General features: G+C 40.9%; 1 protein-coding gene across 2 annotated transcripts in view; it reads left to right on the top strand.

Annotated features, from left to right (window-relative positions):
• The window catches only part of igf1r.L (insulin like growth factor 1 receptor L homeolog), a 166,842-nt gene extending 159,533 nt beyond the window's left edge, over positions 1–7,309 (top strand). For both annotated transcript variants that reach the window (XM_018253259.2, XM_041586870.1), the window contains one exon: positions 5,302–7,309. In XM_018253259.2, coding sequence (XP_018108748.1) covers positions 5,302–5,668 — 367 coding nt within the window. In that variant the 3' untranslated portion in view covers positions 5,669–7,309. The remainder of the gene's footprint in view (positions 1–5,301) is intronic.
• The last annotated feature ends 10,161 nt before the right edge of the window (positions 7,310–17,470 follow it).

Here is a 17,470-nt window from a genome sequence, read left to right as displayed (position 1 = left end):
AGGCAATAAATATTTGAAATTGTCTCCCCTTGAGTTTCCCTTGAAAATAGTTTGTTCCAGTGTGAGAACATGGGCTTGGCTGTGCCGCCTGGAGCCTCAAGTATCTGTCTTGTGTCTGTTCACAAGGTCTCGTCCCCTCCCTTGTCTGTTTTGACTGCAAAATTGTTATCGTATTGATAGCTACAGAACCGACTCCTGTTTTAGATTTTTGTTTTTCTCAATCTCTTATTACCTCCTGGCTGGTAAAGGCTAATTATAACGGTCACAAGGAAGAGGTGTGCCGGCCAGATTGTTGTGAAACAGAAAGGAGAAGGAAAAACTGGCTTTGTATTAAGGGTTTTTTTGACCCATTTGGCAACCCAGTTGATGGGCCAGATCTGCCTGATTGAATCATTTTGATTGGATCACATTATGGGCCTCTGCTGAGCCAAACATTTTTGTAGCAAAATCTCCTACATTTGGGTTCAGCTCTCCTCTAGCCAAGGCTTCATTGTGTCATTAACAGACCTCTGAAAAAAAGTAGACAGACAAAATTGTGCAAGGCATTGTCTAATGAAGTGTCTTGGTTGGAGGAGTTATATTAGTGATACACACAGTCAGGACCAGCAGTGCAATATGAATGGAGTTTTTGTTCTCAATGGCAATTACATATATAATGTTCATCTTTTTGGAACATTGACAGGATCTCTGATTAATATATTCTTAGACTTGTCTCCTATTGTCATATTCCCCTCTACTGCCCTTAAAATAATTGGGGATGATTTGGGTCAGGCTAGACTAGAAAGAGCTGAGGGTGGATTTACTGTGTATAAACACTCTGGTTACCAACATTAGGTTACCAAGCATGACTTTTTCACAGTGCATGAATGGCAGGGGCCAAGTATTCATAGACATTTAGCTCAATATTTAATACTAAAAATATATGTGTGACATTCCCCAACAACTTGGGGTTTTCCAGTTTTCTGTGCCTTTACTCATCTGCTCAAATAGCCAAAAATACAATTTTAGACCAGGGGATGCGGGGCTAACTTTATCATATCTTTTTTAGTTGTATATGAAAAATGAGAGCATTCATTGTGCACCTAAAATATTACAGGAGCAGTTTGTCATCATTCTGGATAAGCAAAATACAGTTCAGCCAGCACTCACCAGGAACTCAAATCTCCCATTTAGTAGTTAGGTGCACGTCATTCGCTGTCCACTCCAACCGACTCTGAATATCCACACACACTGTAGCAGACAGCACCTACAGGAATATCTGTTTAAAAAGCCTTCATTTTGCTTTTCTTAGGCTTAACTGTCCTGATCATTAAGCCTTAGAAAAGCAAAATAAAGGCTTTTTAAACAGATATTCCTGTTGGTGCTGTCTGCTACAGTGTGTGATCATTCTGGATAAGTCATTGGTTTCCTAGATGTATTCACATCATGAATATAAAGCAACGTGGACATCAGTCCCTACCCTAGTCTATAAAGTCCCTATAACATTCACACTGTCTGTATGTTTTTGGAGTGTGGGAGGAAACACTGGTAGCTGGAGAGAATTCATCTAGTTATGGGGGGAATGTATAAACTTCATGTAGAAGCAGTCAAACCTAGGATCCCAAGAGTGCAAGCTAGCAGGGCCAACTGTTGAGCTGCAATGTTTTGCCAGGACCCATGGGACTTGCTGTACTTTCTTTCACTTCAAAAAGTTGTGAAGGCAAATACCAGACTAAAATTGAATCTCATTTCAGACTTCCATCCTAAAGGTGGCCATAGACTCACCGATAATATCGTTTGTAACAAATTTTCGTATGATATTCGGTTTGTTTATGGTGGGAGACAAGACGACCGTTATCAGCAGAAGTCTTGGATATTGGTCGGCTCGTTGATCAGGCCGGCTGGAAAATTTTGATCAAGCACATTTGAAGGCACCCGAACATCGGCCATTGTTAGTGCTGAATTGTCAGAAACAGGGAGAATTCTATTGTTTCTACTTGTATATCTGACAATTCAGCTCTACACGTGTGTATTGAAACTAATGATCTTTCCTGGAAAGATCATAATTGTAACGCCTGTGGCCACCTTTACTCATGTTAACAATAATAGTAAGTGTCTCGTTTTACTTGTTTGAAGGGTAGAGAGAAAAAAATACACTCCAAAATATTATAGCTAGGATACATTGCACTTGTCAGTGGAAGGACATAAAAGTCCTTAGTGTAGAAACTAGAGTTCCTCACTAGTAGGGATGCACCGAATCCAGGATTCGGTTTGGTATTCGGCCAGGATTTGGCCTTTTTCAGCAGGATTCAGGTTTGGCCAAATCCTTCTTCCCGGCCGAACCGAATCCTAATATGCATATGCAAATTAGGGGCTGGGAGGGAAATCGCATGACTTTTTGTGACAAAACAAGGAAGTAAAAAATGTTCCCCTTCCCACCCCTAATTTGCATATGCAAAGTTCGGTATTCGGCTGAATCTTTCGCGAAGGATTCGGGGCTTTGGCCCAAATCCAAAATAGTGTATTCGGTGCAATCCCTACTCACTAGTGCCTGGGAGTGTATACTGTGACCTCCATGAGAGTAAATAATGCAGGGGAGAAGGTCACATCTTCCTGTTGGGTTTCCTTCAGTATTGTGTCCAAAGCCTGGGTAGACACGAGTTGCAATGGGGGACCCCATGAGTGAGGATTAACAGGATTAGACAGATGTTGAGTTGCTCCAGGAGCATGAGGCAATTAGGGTTACCTAGTATAGCCACCATAGCACCAAGATTTGGTTGTAGGGTTAGTAAACCGGTGGCACAGCCATTTGCTGTGTATATTACACCATCCCCCAGTATACACGGAATGGTTCCCTCTGGTTGGGCTCAGGGTGTAAGCCATGTACTACAAAGGAGAAATTGGGAGACCCGAATAGGTACTCAAAGCTCTAATTGTATTATTATTATCCGTAACATTGGTTGATTGGATTTAATATAGATATTTAAATTTTCATTTGGATTTGTTTCCCTGCCTCAGTAGTCTAGTATAAGTTCCCATACACATTCTGATGGCAGTTCATCTGCCGTGTGTCTGGAGACATCTGACTATGATTACGGCCCTTGGCCTCTCACTGGTGCTGTATATTGGCAAAGTCTTGTCACTGACTGTTTGTTGGGATAAATGCAGCCCTAATCCTTACTGCAATCATACAGTAAGTTTTGTGGATCATGTTGTATCTATCTGCCCTTTCATTTCAGTGCTTAAATGCCTGATTGTCTGGGCAGTGGGGGCCGCTCTGGATTTCTCTACAATCGTTATTTTCCTTGTCAGAGCATGAGGCAGCTCCTCTTGGATATGCAGTAAACACGGTATTCGATCCCACATGGGAGGGGGAGAAAGGGAAAAAAAGCCCCTTCCATTTATGGGAGGAGAAGAGAGTGAAGCCTGGTCACTGCAGAATAGTTCAGACAACATCAGGTGACACAGTCGTCCGTAGACGTCAGCCGTCTAATTCCTTAACTTAGAAGTTTATCCCCCCATTCGGGGCCCCACATAGTGGCAGGGCACAGGAGGGACTGTGTGTGTTCAGCTTGGGCTGATTTGGGAAAACTAGCACATGTGCACAAAGAGCAAAGAAAAATAGCCACCAGGCAATGAAGTGGCCTCTGCTCAATAACATTCTCTGCAACACAAAAACACATTTCCCTATCCAGCCAAGGAAATGCTATGTATAAAAGCGTTAACTCACAAATAGTGCGTCATTACATGTGTGAAGTTCGCTTCAAAATAGACATCAAACAAACCCCAAATAAAGGCCAAATAAAGGTGCCAATCTGTGCAGCCCCTTAGGCATTTACCAGAATAGCCGGGTAGTCAGTGTGGGCCTATTGCTAATATTAATATATTTATATGCCATGTGCTCTGTTGCATAATCTGCTGTAGAGACCCTTCCTTCCTTTCTGTGCACCCACTGCCCCCTCCTCCCCTCGTGTATTTAAACTGCTCTATATATGTAATGATTCTACAGATTCTAGGTTTCACACAGGCCATTTTTCCAAGGGGGATCACTTCAGTGATTCCTTGTATGAGATGCTGGATACAAACCTTATGCATTTATGGGTAGGCCACGTGCCCAAACCTGAAAGGATATAGCAAGTCTGGATTAGCCCTTAGATCCAAACAAGAAAATGGGGCCTACACTGTATTCAATCAGATGTTTCGTCTTGATTGGCCAAATCAATAGTTTCACTGGCAAATGAGGATATTAATAGGATAGTTTTGCCCCAGTCACAAAAACCCTAGGAAATATACTTACAAAAACAGAAAGAACAGGAGCCAGTATGTGCACAACCACAATCAAAAAGTTGGCAATAAGTTATGCATACAAGCAGGGTCGGACTGGCTGGTCCAGGGCCCCCGGCCCTATTGTCACTGACGCTCGACGCGACTGTGTGAAGGCGGCAGACAACGCTGCACATCACCGAAGAGAATTTATTTTTTTTTCAAAATCTAAATATCAGGAGGCCAGGGGCCAGTCTGACACTGCATGCAAGCAAATATTTATGTGGGAGGGAGGGATATACTCACAGTTCACCTCACTCCAGTTGCATATCCACGAAATTGCAACAATAGCTAAGTCCCTCAAGATTATTAAAAAATACAAAAATATTTATTAGGACATAGTAAAAAAAAACGACCTAACACGTTTCATGCCTATTAGGGCACTTACTCGTAGGCTCATTATGAGTCAGTGCCCTAACATGCAAGAAACGCGTTAGGTCGTTTTCTGCTATGTCCTAATAAATATTTTTTGCATTTTTTTTCATAATCTTGACTGTTTTTGGAGGGACTCGCAACTTTTGTTGCAATTTCTAAGAAATATACTCTCCCCCCCCCCCCATGTAGCAAGAAGGCACTGGAACTTTTTCTGAAGTTTCATGGTACTATGGTGCATTGATTAGCATTGCTGTCAGGAAACTCAGGGGCTGGTGTCTCCCTGTAACCTCTGGGATCTGTGGTTTCATACAACAATACAAAAACACACTGGTAGGTAACTTCTTGATAAACGTGTCCCTGCTGTGTGTGTATGTTTGTGCCTGTGGTAGGGAAATTGTAACCTACTTTTGAGGCAGGGACTGATTAATTCACTGAAGTTGGCACTATATAAAAGAAGGCAATGTTTTCATGCATAAGTAGATACCTCTATTATGATTTGTTTGCAAACTTGTCATTCACTAACCTGCACATTGAGCTTGTGAAGTTCTTCCGGAAGCATAGGATTAATTGCAATCATGCACCCATTATCATTTCTGTTTTGTTTCTACCTTTTCTCTCTCTCAGGTTTGAACTAATGCGCATGTGCTGGCAGTACAACCCCAAGATGAGACCTTCATTCCTGGAAATTATTAGCAGTATCAAAGATGAGCTTGACCCCGGCTTCAAAGAGGTGTCCTTTTTCTACAGTGAAGAGAACAAGCCCCCGGACACAGAAGAGCTAGATCTGGAGGCAGAGAACATGGAGAGCATTCCGTTGGATCCCTCGTGTGCCCTGCAGACATCCGAGCACCATGCGGGACACAAATCTGAAAATGGTCCAGGTGTAGTGGTTCTTAGGGCAAGTTTTGACGAGAGGCAGCCATATGCACACATGAATGGAGGGCGCAAAAACGAGAGGGCACTCCCTCTGCCCCAATCCTCGGCCTGCTGATCCTGGCTGGGGGTCTGACAGACACTCTTGGAAATACACTGCCTTGTGTACCTCGTGGATCCAGAGAATCCCTCTGTATCAGTGCAAACACTAATCCGTTCTTTCAGCGTGGGTTTGCCCTCTTTCTGACTCGGTACTGGTGTTGCTCCTCACAAAGGACCTTGTGCGTCAGACCAGTGTCACTTCAAGCTCGCCCACGAGCGAATATATACCGAAGGTGCATCCATTGCAATACGTGTGGTCCAGACAGGCGGCTCACCTGCTTAAAACATGAAATAAAACAAACAACATATATCTATAATATATATATATATATATATATATATATATATATATACTTTTTTTTTTTTTACTTAGACCTTTATAATAAGAAAAAATTAGTAACATTACTGCAGAATACCTTTGCATCCCATATATGCTGTTATTTAATCTGACATTCTTTGCCAAATAGCTCTTTGACAGAATGGATAGTGCAGATGGGGGGGAGGGTTATGTCCCTTCATATCACAGGACCATGCACACTTATTTTTCTTTAAAATTACCAATATATAATGCTGGGGACATTTTCCTCTCCAGATTTTTTTTTCCTTTTGTGTGTGTGTGATGAGGTGGCAAAAACCATATATGTGTATATACAAGACAAAGCATTCTGGAGAAAACTGGCAAAAAAACGAAATTGCAGAACTTAATGGGTTTACGGCAAAACGTGCTGCTTCTTCATTCAAATACCAGAAATCAATTAACATCCATTTTTGGAAAGATAAAGAAGACTTTGGCCTCGTAACTATTTTTTTTTTTTTGTTTGTTTAATCCGTAATTGGATTACGAGTCTCTGGCAGGTAACGGAACATCAGACCTTCCCTGCAGAACCCATTAGTCTTCATATCTCTCTGAAGTTACCCTTTGAGCCTCATATATATACATATATATATATTTTTGGACATGTTCTCTCTTGCTAAGACTATACGGCAGGCACTTGCAGTTCAATGTGAGGCCAAAGCATCATTTACATACATTGTATTTTGTGTCCCTTTTATAACTTTTTTATGGTTCAGATATTCATCTATATCTATGTCTGTACAGAAAAGGCTGCTATTTTTTTTCTTTACCTTTTTGTGGATTTATTCTATGAAATGAAAAAAAAAAAAAAAAACCAGAAAAAAAAACCTTCAGGTCTACCTTTCCATCTCTTTGTGTTCCTGTCTACTCCTCCACTCCGACATAGGGCTGACAGAAAGGCAATCGCAAGTAACGAGCTTTCCTTGGCTTAAGTGGGAGATTCTGGACACTTATGTTGTGATCGTTTGCTTTGAAATGTACTTAAAAAGTCCCTAAATCTTCTGTTTGGCTCCTCACCTCCTGGATCTCCCACAGAAGAACGTCTAGTATAATTATCCATGGATCTGTTCAATGCCTTTTTTATAAATGCAGTTTAATTTTTTGTGTTTGTATTGCAAAGGGTTCCTCGTGGCAGTAAACCCTGGTGGTGGGTGGAGCGTGTGTATGCACACTGGGCGTGGTTGGTATCTTTGTGGGTCATTGTACGATTTTTGTTCCCTTCCCACGCGGCTATCCATTATATCATAATGCAGAAAACGAAACTCAGGTTGCAAAATATCATATGGTTTCGTGTTCTCTAAATGCTTTGTTTGCTCGTGTATCCTTCATCCTATTTAATCTTATGCCCTTCACTGGTCTGCGGTTGTAGGATATGGTCCGTTTATTTCACAAACATAAGCTGTTCATTTTCCGATGCAGCACAAATTACAATATCTTATTTAGGGCAGAGACACGCCGCTATTTCGGGAGATTAGTCGCCCAGAGACAAATCGCTTCTTCTTTGGGCAACTAATCTACTCGCACTGCCTTCCCGCCAGCTAGACTGTAAATCACTGGCGGGATGACACTCAGAACGCCTCGTTTTCCAAAGTCGCCTCACAAAGAAACTTCGGAAAGCTGAAGTGATCCGAGCGCAATCCCGTCGGCAATTTACATTTTGCCCGGCGGGAAGGCAGTTCGTCACTCGAAGAAAAAGTGATTAGTCGCTGGCCAACTAATCTCCTGAAATAGGAGTGTGTGTCTCTGCTTTTAATCTCTTAATCCTGGTAGAAAACCTTCCATCCCAAGGAGAAAGTCAAGCGCCAAAAACAGTTGCATGTTTTCTACTCTTATGCTCAAGAGCCTGCTGAAATTCCTGCTGGTGCCTTACAACAATTACATTTGTAAAGATTCTAGCTTACCCTTAAACACCCCATTCATTGGATTTAACATTAAATGTCCTAGTATTGCCATATATCAGATTACATTGCCCCAATTACTCAAATAACAATTTAAAGGGGATGTAAACCCTCTCGGAAGGCACAAAGTGCTCTTCTAAACGCTGTCGCGTCCGTAACCGAACATGGATACCAAACAGTGGTTTTTGCTTCGTTATTGTGTCCATGCTAGAGCACTGACTGGGCACAATACCAATGGTTATTTCATGTGGAGCCGTGCTGGGTTTAGGGAAACTGCTGTGTGCTTCCAGAGCCCAGCGATCAGAACAGCACCCTATGGGTGGGAGAGAAGCTTCAGTCTGAAGGAAGCTCCTGCATATGTTAAGTTTTGGGCTGGCCAGGATAATGCAGGAGAAAAAGGCATCAAATTGCAAAAAATATAGAGCACTTTATTAACATTTATTAAAATGTAGTTTTACATCTCCTTTAATTCCAAACACTGATTTCCCCCCAACCACACATTGTTTTCTGTTGAATACCAAATTGTCCCATGTGACTTGGTCAAGGAGATATGTCCTTCAGCTTTCTAGCTTTTACCAGACTTCAACTCTTAAAACCTCCAACATAGATTGATATGACAGCACCGCAGCAGCTAGGGAGCCAAAAGCTTCCTTCTGCCTAAATCACATAAGAGAACAACATAATGAAAATGTACCCACACATTGTCCCCTCTTGTACGCAAATGTAATCTGTGTTGTTCTGGCCAATCATTAGTTTTTCTATATTCAGTTATTGAATGAACCATGAGCACCCCATTGTAACTGAAAAGCTTGTGTTGGATAGGACTGCTGCCTTTGCCCTCCCCAGTGCATTTCTGCCCTTCTCTTCATTTTACAGCCTCAACATTATCGACCAAAACCTTTTTTTTCTTTCAGTAAACTTTTTACTTTGGGATGGAAGAGTTTTTCTTCCTTTAGGATCAAAGAATTCTTATCACGGAGTGGTCGTTTTGACTGAAGGGGGGGGAAAAAAAAAAGAAATGAGAGAGAAAAATTTAAAAAGTTTGAATGTTCGTAGTAATGCATTTTTTTTTTTTGCTTCCCTAGGCCTCGTTCACCTGCCCCCTCCCTGATATCCCTAAAAACCTGAGAAGGTGTTCTATGTAGGATTTTGTCTTTTTGTTTTCTTATTTATTGATCTGATATTAGTTTCAGTCACTGTAAAAATGCCCCATCACATTATTACATATTAAGATAAGGTTGTTTTTGTAAATGACAGGGGACAGTTTTCAATTAAGTTTTTTTTTTCCAAACATTTATCTACCTCACTCTTTATTTTTTATATGTGTAAATATATATATAAATATATATATAAAAATGCATCTCACATTACTCAGCAGTTGACAATAAACCATAGAAACCGGTAACCTCATACACTATTCAGACCACAAAATGCTGGTATTAAGGAGAGGGCATCATTCACCTCAAGGGGGGCAGAAGAGCAGGTTTCATGATCTCAAGGTCATTTACTGGTGATTTTTCTATCGCCCCCAAGATGTTCATATTCAATGTGGATAGGAAATGTCTGCCAGTCTAACAACAGAGTTGAAGTGGGGTTTTGACGGTTGCCTGTGTCGGGGCTAAATCTTGGCACGAGAAGCTTAAGCAGAGCTCTCCTTCCTGAAGACAGAATTGTTTATGGAAGCATATATTACATTACATGTGACAAAGGAGCCATTTCCACACTGTATAAGAAGCAAGTCTCCCTTTACATGTCTTGCCTTAGCAGTACTATTGTGACCAAATGATCTTGATGCCAAGGCTTAAAGTGAAACAGGTCCCCCACTTTTAATATCTACAGTGTTTTGCCAGGAACCCATGCTCGGCTTGTTTCCATACGTGACTCTTAAGCTACAGCTCGTCTATGCAACTTTCTTATCTGGTCAGCTGTTAAAAAAAAAAAAAGATCCAAATCTGGGAAAACTCCAATCTGCACCTTAACCTCAGCAATACAAATTGACCGATCCCAGTGCAGGTTCTGTTGTCACAGTTTTCCAATCCAATCTGGAAAATGGAGCATGAATATCCAGTTAGCCATGAAAATAATGATTCCCTGGTAATAGAAATCCTGTTTCCTTTGAGACTGTGCAACTTGTAATGTTATGTTGAGCTTCTGTTTGCATGGGAAGGATTGAGCTCCTTAAGCATAGAGAAGTTTGGGTTTTCAAGCCCTCTTGACATGGTGATGCCCTCTCCCTTCTCGCACATACTGCTAAACAGATTCCTCAGATCTCAATCAGCTACGAGGGTTTTGTTCAAACTGTCCACATTTTGCTTGTTTTGTGATTGTTGTAAGTTTAAGTAATGTGAGGAACAACCTCATGAACTACTTCCATTGAATCCCTTTCATTGCTGGCTCTTTCTAGACTGATGGCCTCCATGATAACATTAATGTTTGCTTTGCCCATTCCTTACCAAACGTCTGCTGGGCAAGATATCAGAATATCTTGCCGTTGGAGGTGGTCCATTGATTGGATAACTAAAAACTGGTAAATGTATCTGTTCAGCTGTCCCAGGCGTACTACTGTGTTGTCTGCCTTCAACTCATGCACTGATGTAGCAACCCAAGGACAGGTTTGGATACCACTAACATGATTAATTCTAAGAGCTTCAGTTCCTTGCTTCTCCTGGCCGACATCCAGTTCTAAATTATTCATTATCCTCCAGGCTACCTGATGTAGTAGGGTGACTGCCAGCCAGCAGGGCAAAGTTTAGCACTTACTAGTAGAGTAGAGCCTTTGTTTTGATCAGCTGAAGGATTGAGGTGGAAGCTTTTCGTACATTTTTGAATTATTCATTATCTCTGTAAAGTGCTGCAGAACATATAAATAAAGGACAATAATGTTAAAGGTGGGTGTATCTGAGACCCTACAATCAGAAGACCTTTTCTAACAAAATACCATCCTAAAAAGGTGCTTTCAGTTGTAAAATGAATGCATCTTGTACACCACTGCTTGTAAAGTATTGCCCACAGGACACTGGGAAATACTTTTCGGCCAGTAGACGCAAAACACATTTCTTAATCCCCCCCTCTTTTTTTTTTTTTAAACTATGCAACATTCAGTAAAATATGTTATGGGACTGTGGTGGAGGCCGAAAGGTTCAACCCCAATATTCAGTATTGAGCCAAATGGTATAGTAGTTCATGAGGTGCAACTTTGGTGTACTCCCCATTCTACACCACTTTGTTATGTGTTTCTGCCATTGTTAGACAGCAGAGTAAGGCTAAATCATTATTGCCTTTTATGCCAAGGGGAAACTAGTTTGGCTACATGGGAAGCTTGGTCAATAGGTCACAATAGAAGTGTTAAATGCTTTCTGCTACAAGTGTGCTCTTTTCCTCTTGAGGTCAGAAAGGTGTCTTGTGTTTGAGACTCCAATCATCATCTTGCTAGGTTGGTTTTGAGTGATGTTTTGCTTTTTATTCTTTGCTCACTCTAAAACCCAATATTGTTGTGCTCCTAAAGTGCTTGATGGATATGCAACCCATGGGCATCTGGGTGTACGACCCCATGTGATGTCAGCAATCTGTAATGTGTTGTGGCACAGCCCTGCGTAGAAACAGGGAAATGTCTGCTTATCTAATACAGTGTAAATATTCTGAAACCGGAAGGCGCTGTTTGGATTAATGTTAACTTTGTGTGCATATTGCAGACTCTCCGTGTGCCTCACCCTCGTCTATCATTGCTATGCATCAAACACACTGATACACGCAGAACCGTGGCCACTTCATGGCACGTCTTAATTGCCATTGAGACTGGTCAGAAGCTTTAGTTTCACTTCTGTTTCCCGCTCTATCAAGCCCAGCATTATTCTGATGATTATTATTTTTCTAAAGTGTGCGCTTTGTGTGATTTTTGTTTTGGGTTACATGGTGAGGGTTGTGATATAAGAAAAGAAGAAAATCTTGAACTGCATCCAATTCCGCAAAAACCGTTTCACTTTAGATAACGTTGGAGCTTGACGTTTTTTGTCGTTCTCGTCTATCTGAGGCAGATACATTGTGTTCTGTTTAGAGGCCACGTTGGAATTCATTGGCCGAGGAGGAGATACAGAACTGTTGCACGTTTCAATAGTGAGCAGGCTGCATTTCTTTGTCCTGGTGTTGCACAACAAGGCACTTATATTATTACGACGCGTCACTAGGCACAGACAAGTGCATCTACACAGCACTGCTAGGAGTTCAGCCATCGTCCACGGACTGGTTGGGAGGGTTCCAAGCAATGTCCAGGGAAAAGGAAGAAATGTAGCTTCAGCATAAAGTTCTGAAGTGTGAGCTTTGGAGATGAGAAGGAGCTAAAGAGTGCAGATAGCTGGTTACACAACTTTGGCTATTATTCACAAAATGAATATAGTATTTGGTGAGGTTGGGTTCCAGGTACAATTCTCAAGCAATTTGTGCATAACACTAACATAAAGGTTGTATTCAGAATGTGTATGACTATGGCTAATACCTGTGCCCAGGAGCCACCCAAAGCCTCTGCTTTCTGAATAGCAATAAACTTGATTGGACAATGAGTTTGTCGGCTATTCTGAAAGACAACGTTGTTGGTATTTCCAAAAGAATGGGCTGTTTAGATTAGGGACGACAAGCTTGTGGGAACGGCAGCTTCCAGCATTTCACCATGTTTCGGGTGCTAGGGAAAGCTGTGAGTTGTGCTTGATGGTAGTGCTGGAAAGCATTTCGTTTGGCGCCCTTAGGTTAAGATGGCAACCAAGGAACTGTTGGGCCTTTATCATTCTAGACACTGTGATCACAAACAGAAATAGGTTTGGAGTACAATGGCAGACCTCAACAAACTCCCAACCCTGGAGTCCTTTGTTTGAATTACTGAAGTATTTGGTCCCGTTGGCACAGTCAGCTCAGCACATCCTGTGCGACACACTCACCGATCTCCGTGATTCTCACTAGTATTTCCAGCCTGCAAGAGCTTGCCTGTTTGCCTTTGCTACCAGCTTGGCAAGAAATCCCATCAAACAGCTTCTCCATTAGCATCTTTCACAGGACTGCTTAGTCCAGTAGATTACGGGTAGTCTTTTTGACAAAACAAAGGAAAAAAACAAATCCAGTTTACAACAGCCGAATTAATGTCTCTCTGCGTTTTGTAAGTACATGGAAGACTTTTTGTATGTGTATTTAATAAACCTCCTGAAAATAAGTGTGCGGCACTTTCTTCCTAAAAGAAACCGGTCTTTTTAAATGTGCATAGCCGAGTGTGTAATATATATTTATTACACATCAACTCTGATGTATATGTAGATAAATAGGGATGTAGTAAATATATTTACTGAGCTTTCTATAATGCCAAAAAAAGAATATTAACTCACACATCTGAAAAGTCAACAGTTCTGTATCTTCAACATTTCCATAACCCTCTGGTTTGATTGGGCTGATCTGTTACTGGTCAATTTCACTTTTTACTGTATCCTGGTGTTAAGGTCAGAGATAGAACTGCCTGGACTGGTCGGCAGCGTACTGACAGATAATTGAGTTGTAGGTTCGGTCATATAAAATTGTGAGTATTGTTCTTTTACCTTGGATTGCATGTAACCATTCTAGCGCTGGAACTGACGTGAATATAAGAGAATACACTACTGGTGGAGACAGGTCAACCACAAATTGGAACGTTTGCTATAAATAGACATGGCGGCGAGTCGGACTTTTGGAATTGTGAATTAACCTCTTTCTGCCAAACACGGGTATATACAGGCTAGTTTTGTGCAATGCATTTCAAGTTGGTTTTCTTCTTTTTTTGGGGAGCAAGCATGGCTGGAAGATTAACCATGCGCTTCACTTCACTCGTGCGAACCAAGATATTTTCTTTCTTTTCCTCTCCACCTTCTGTTTCCCGATTCAGTGTGGCCTCAAATACACAAGAACTGGCCAGAGTTTCTCACTACCTCTGGGGAAAAAAAATATGAAACATAAAAAAAAAAAAAGACTATGGAATTTGATGCGTTGCTAATAAAATAATATAAATTACTTAAAAAAAATCTTTTTTCCAAGTTTTCTTATTTAAGGAAAAAAAAACAAAATAAAAATAACATGGCCAATTTGTTACATTGAGATGATATGCTGTGTGTAAATTATTCATAAGAAATTCCTGTGTTTATATAAAAAAATGAATCAGTAGATATGAAAAAAATCAACTTTTTTTGTATATTCTGTTGTAAGAATTGTATTCCTGTTCTTGCTATATACTCTGAATTCTTTATATTATTGGAAAAAAAAGAAACTTTGTCTATTTTAAATGGCTGAACCTAAGGCAGTTTTAGTTTCTCTTACTCTGCTTTTTTTCTAGTAGTTTCAGTACTACAAGATTTAAGTTAAATAAAAGAATTCTGTATGCATCTCTGTCTGCTTATTGTCTTGTTTGTGTCCCACTTGGCTCCTGCATTTAAAAACCTGGATATTGTGAACCCCCCTCCGCCCTTTAAATGTTGGTTTAAGACTATAACCTGACTGGTATGGTACTTGCCTTATGAATTTCCAACTCCAGGTTTGATTCCAAAAAAGCCATTAAAGGAGAAAGAAAGGTTAAAATTAAGTAAGCTTTATCAGAAAGGTCTATATAAATATACCAGTAAACCCTCAAAGTAATGCTGCTCTGAGTCCTCTGTCAAAAGAAACACTGCATTTCTTTCCTTCTACTGTGTACTCATGGGCTTCTGTATCAGACTTCCTGTTTTCAGCTTAAACCTCCAGGGCACGGCCTTGAGCATGCTCAGTTTGCTCCTCCTCCCATCCCTGCTGTAATCTGAGCTCAGAGCTGTAAGTGAGCAGGGGGAGACTCAGGCAGGAAGTGATGTCACACCAAGCTTAAATGGCAGCTTCTATCCTAAACAAACAGAGACGGTGTCTAGAGCTGTTTACTCAGTTATGGTAAAGCATTCTGCAGAATAAATATAGCGTTCTAGCTTGCACTATTGTGGCTAATCTGTTAGCAATAAACTGTTTTGGAGCTTTCCTTCTCCTTTAACAGCAAGTTCACCCCATAAAACCCCATATTTTGGCAAATAACACATTCTGACACATTTAAAATAGGTAGATATGTCTTTCTACTCACAACTTCTGCTACTACCTACAAAGCATTGCTAAATTATTTTTTTGAAAATCACCTTAAAGCTTGCAGTTTATGTCAAAAGGTGGAGAAACAATTGTGCATAACATTTACGGCAGCCATCTTAATGATTTATGACTAGGAAACATGGCAAAATGACAGAGGTCACAGCAAGAGAACTAAGAGGTATTTTGCCAAACAAAATTAGGGATTGGGTACAACAAGGGGGGCTCAATTATATACTAAAGACTTAAGTTGGCCATAGATGCAAAGATCCGATCGTTCGAATCCATCTCCTGACCTGCCACTAACCATTCAGGTCAAATAAAGTAGTAAAAGAACAGATCAGCTGATGTTCTGCCCCTTACAGCAATCGTACGAAAGTTATGTCCGACAAAGCTGTTGACAGTCTCCCACTGAAAATCGTACGATCGGCAATACATGCAGAGATATCGGCAGCCGACAGAAATCTTTTAACCTGTCTGATCGACCAAACGACCGATCAGACAGGAAAAATGTTGGGACTCAACACACATGGTCCGAAAATCGTACAAATCAAGGATTCGTACAATCGGATCTTTGCGTCTATGGCCAGCTTTAGGATAAAGGGTTTCCTTGTCCTTTAAGGGTTTTGCACTGTATCTATGAATACATTATGTTATATATGAAAAGCATTTCACCTAGTTTTGGAGACCCCCAATAAGATTTCCGCAGGGGAGTGGGGTTCTATTTGAAGGTTTAGGCAACAAACTGGTAAGAAACTGCTGGTAAAGTTAAAAGTTGCAAAATACAAGAAGTAGCTGAAATTGAGATTTAAGCTAAAGTTGCCATCCTGATTAATCATCAGCAATGTATTTAATTCCTCTTTCCATCCAGTATGTGGTCTCGTTTCTTTAGCTCAAGGACAAAAGTGTGAATAGAGGACAAATTGACCTGTCCTCTGTATGATCTAAACATCAGCGTGAATGCTTGGGGTGCATGATTTCTCTTTAGAACATTAGGCAGGCCTGCCACCATCCAAATATGTCTGCTTCAAGAGCTGTGGCTGGGCCCTGAGTTCCCAAGATACAATAGGACTTCATCTTTTAAAGAAGACATTTCATATAACCTTCAGTTTCAGATTTAGTAATCATCCATCCTCAAACTATGTAATGATGCAGAAAAAAAAAGTTTTTTAAGCAATTGACCTCCTAAAACTGTCATTATATGAGAGCTGCACAGAGATGTTCTCTTATTTTTGTCTAAGCTGAAATGAGGGGTGGGAGTGTCTCTTCATTCTCTCACAGGAAATGGTCACCGCACTCACTGACAAGCTGAACTCTGCTGTAGCCGGCAGAACCCCTCTCCTCCCACACTGCCTGTATCTGTTCTATCAGGAGGTATGGGGGGCTCAGCCTTAAGGTGAGTTAGGGTGAGATTTTTTAAAGACCACTTACTTGCTGCCCTAGATATTGGGAAAAGAAATGTTCTCATATATCTGTAACCATGTTATCAGCAATAGGGGGTCTCTGGCAAAGGCTGGACCACCAAGGGCCCTTAAAGTCGGACAACCATTGCTTTCCATTGTTTAAAGTTGCTGTAAAACCCAGGTCTGGCAGGCCAATAAAAATACAGGAGCGGCATATGTGGAGGATTGTGAGAATGGTTACAGACAACCCAAAGATCACCTCCAAAGACCTGCAAGAAAATCTTGCTGCAGATGGTGTATCTGTATATGGTTCTACAATTCAGCACAATTTGCACAAAGAACATCTGTATGGCAGGGTGATGAGAAAGAAGCCCTTTCTGCACTCTCACCACAAATAAAGTCACTTGTATACAAAAGCTCATTTAGACAAGCCACAGTCATTTTAGAACAAAGTGCTTTGGACTGATGAAACAAAAATTTAGCTATTTGGTCATAACAAAGCTCTTTGCATGGCAGAAGAAGAACACCGCATTCCAAGAAAAACACCTGCTACCTACTGTCAAATTTGGTGGAGGTTCCATCATGCTGTGGGGCTGTGTGACTAGTTCAGGGACTGGGGCCATTGTTAAAGTCAAGGGTCGGATGAATTCAACCCAATATCAACAAATTCTTCAGGATAATGTTCAAGTATCAGTCATAAAGTTAAAGTTACGCAGGGGTTGGATATTCCAACAAGACAATGACCCTAAACACACTTAGAAATCTACAAAGGCATTTATGCAGAGGAAGAAGTACAATATTCTGGAATGGCTGTCACAGTCTCCCGACTTGAATATCATGGAAAATCTATGGGATGATTTGAGGCAGACTGTCCATGCTCGGCAGCCATCAAATTTAACTGATTTTATATGGACGAATGGTCAAAAATACCTCCATCCAGAATCCAGACACTCATCAAAGGCTATAGGAGGCATCTAGAGGCTGTTACATTTGCAAAAGGAGGCTCAACTAAGTATTGATGTAATATCTCTGTTGGGGTGTATATTTTATGCAACTGT

The sequence above is a fragment of the Xenopus laevis genome, chromosome 3L, assembly GCF_017654675.1.
Source record: "Xenopus laevis strain J_2021 chromosome 3L, Xenopus_laevis_v10.1, whole genome shotgun sequence".
Taxonomy (NCBI): domain Eukaryota; kingdom Metazoa; phylum Chordata; class Amphibia; order Anura; family Pipidae; genus Xenopus; species Xenopus laevis.
The sequence above is the reverse complement of the archived record's forward strand: the minus strand, read 5'-3'. Positions and strand labels throughout refer to the sequence as shown.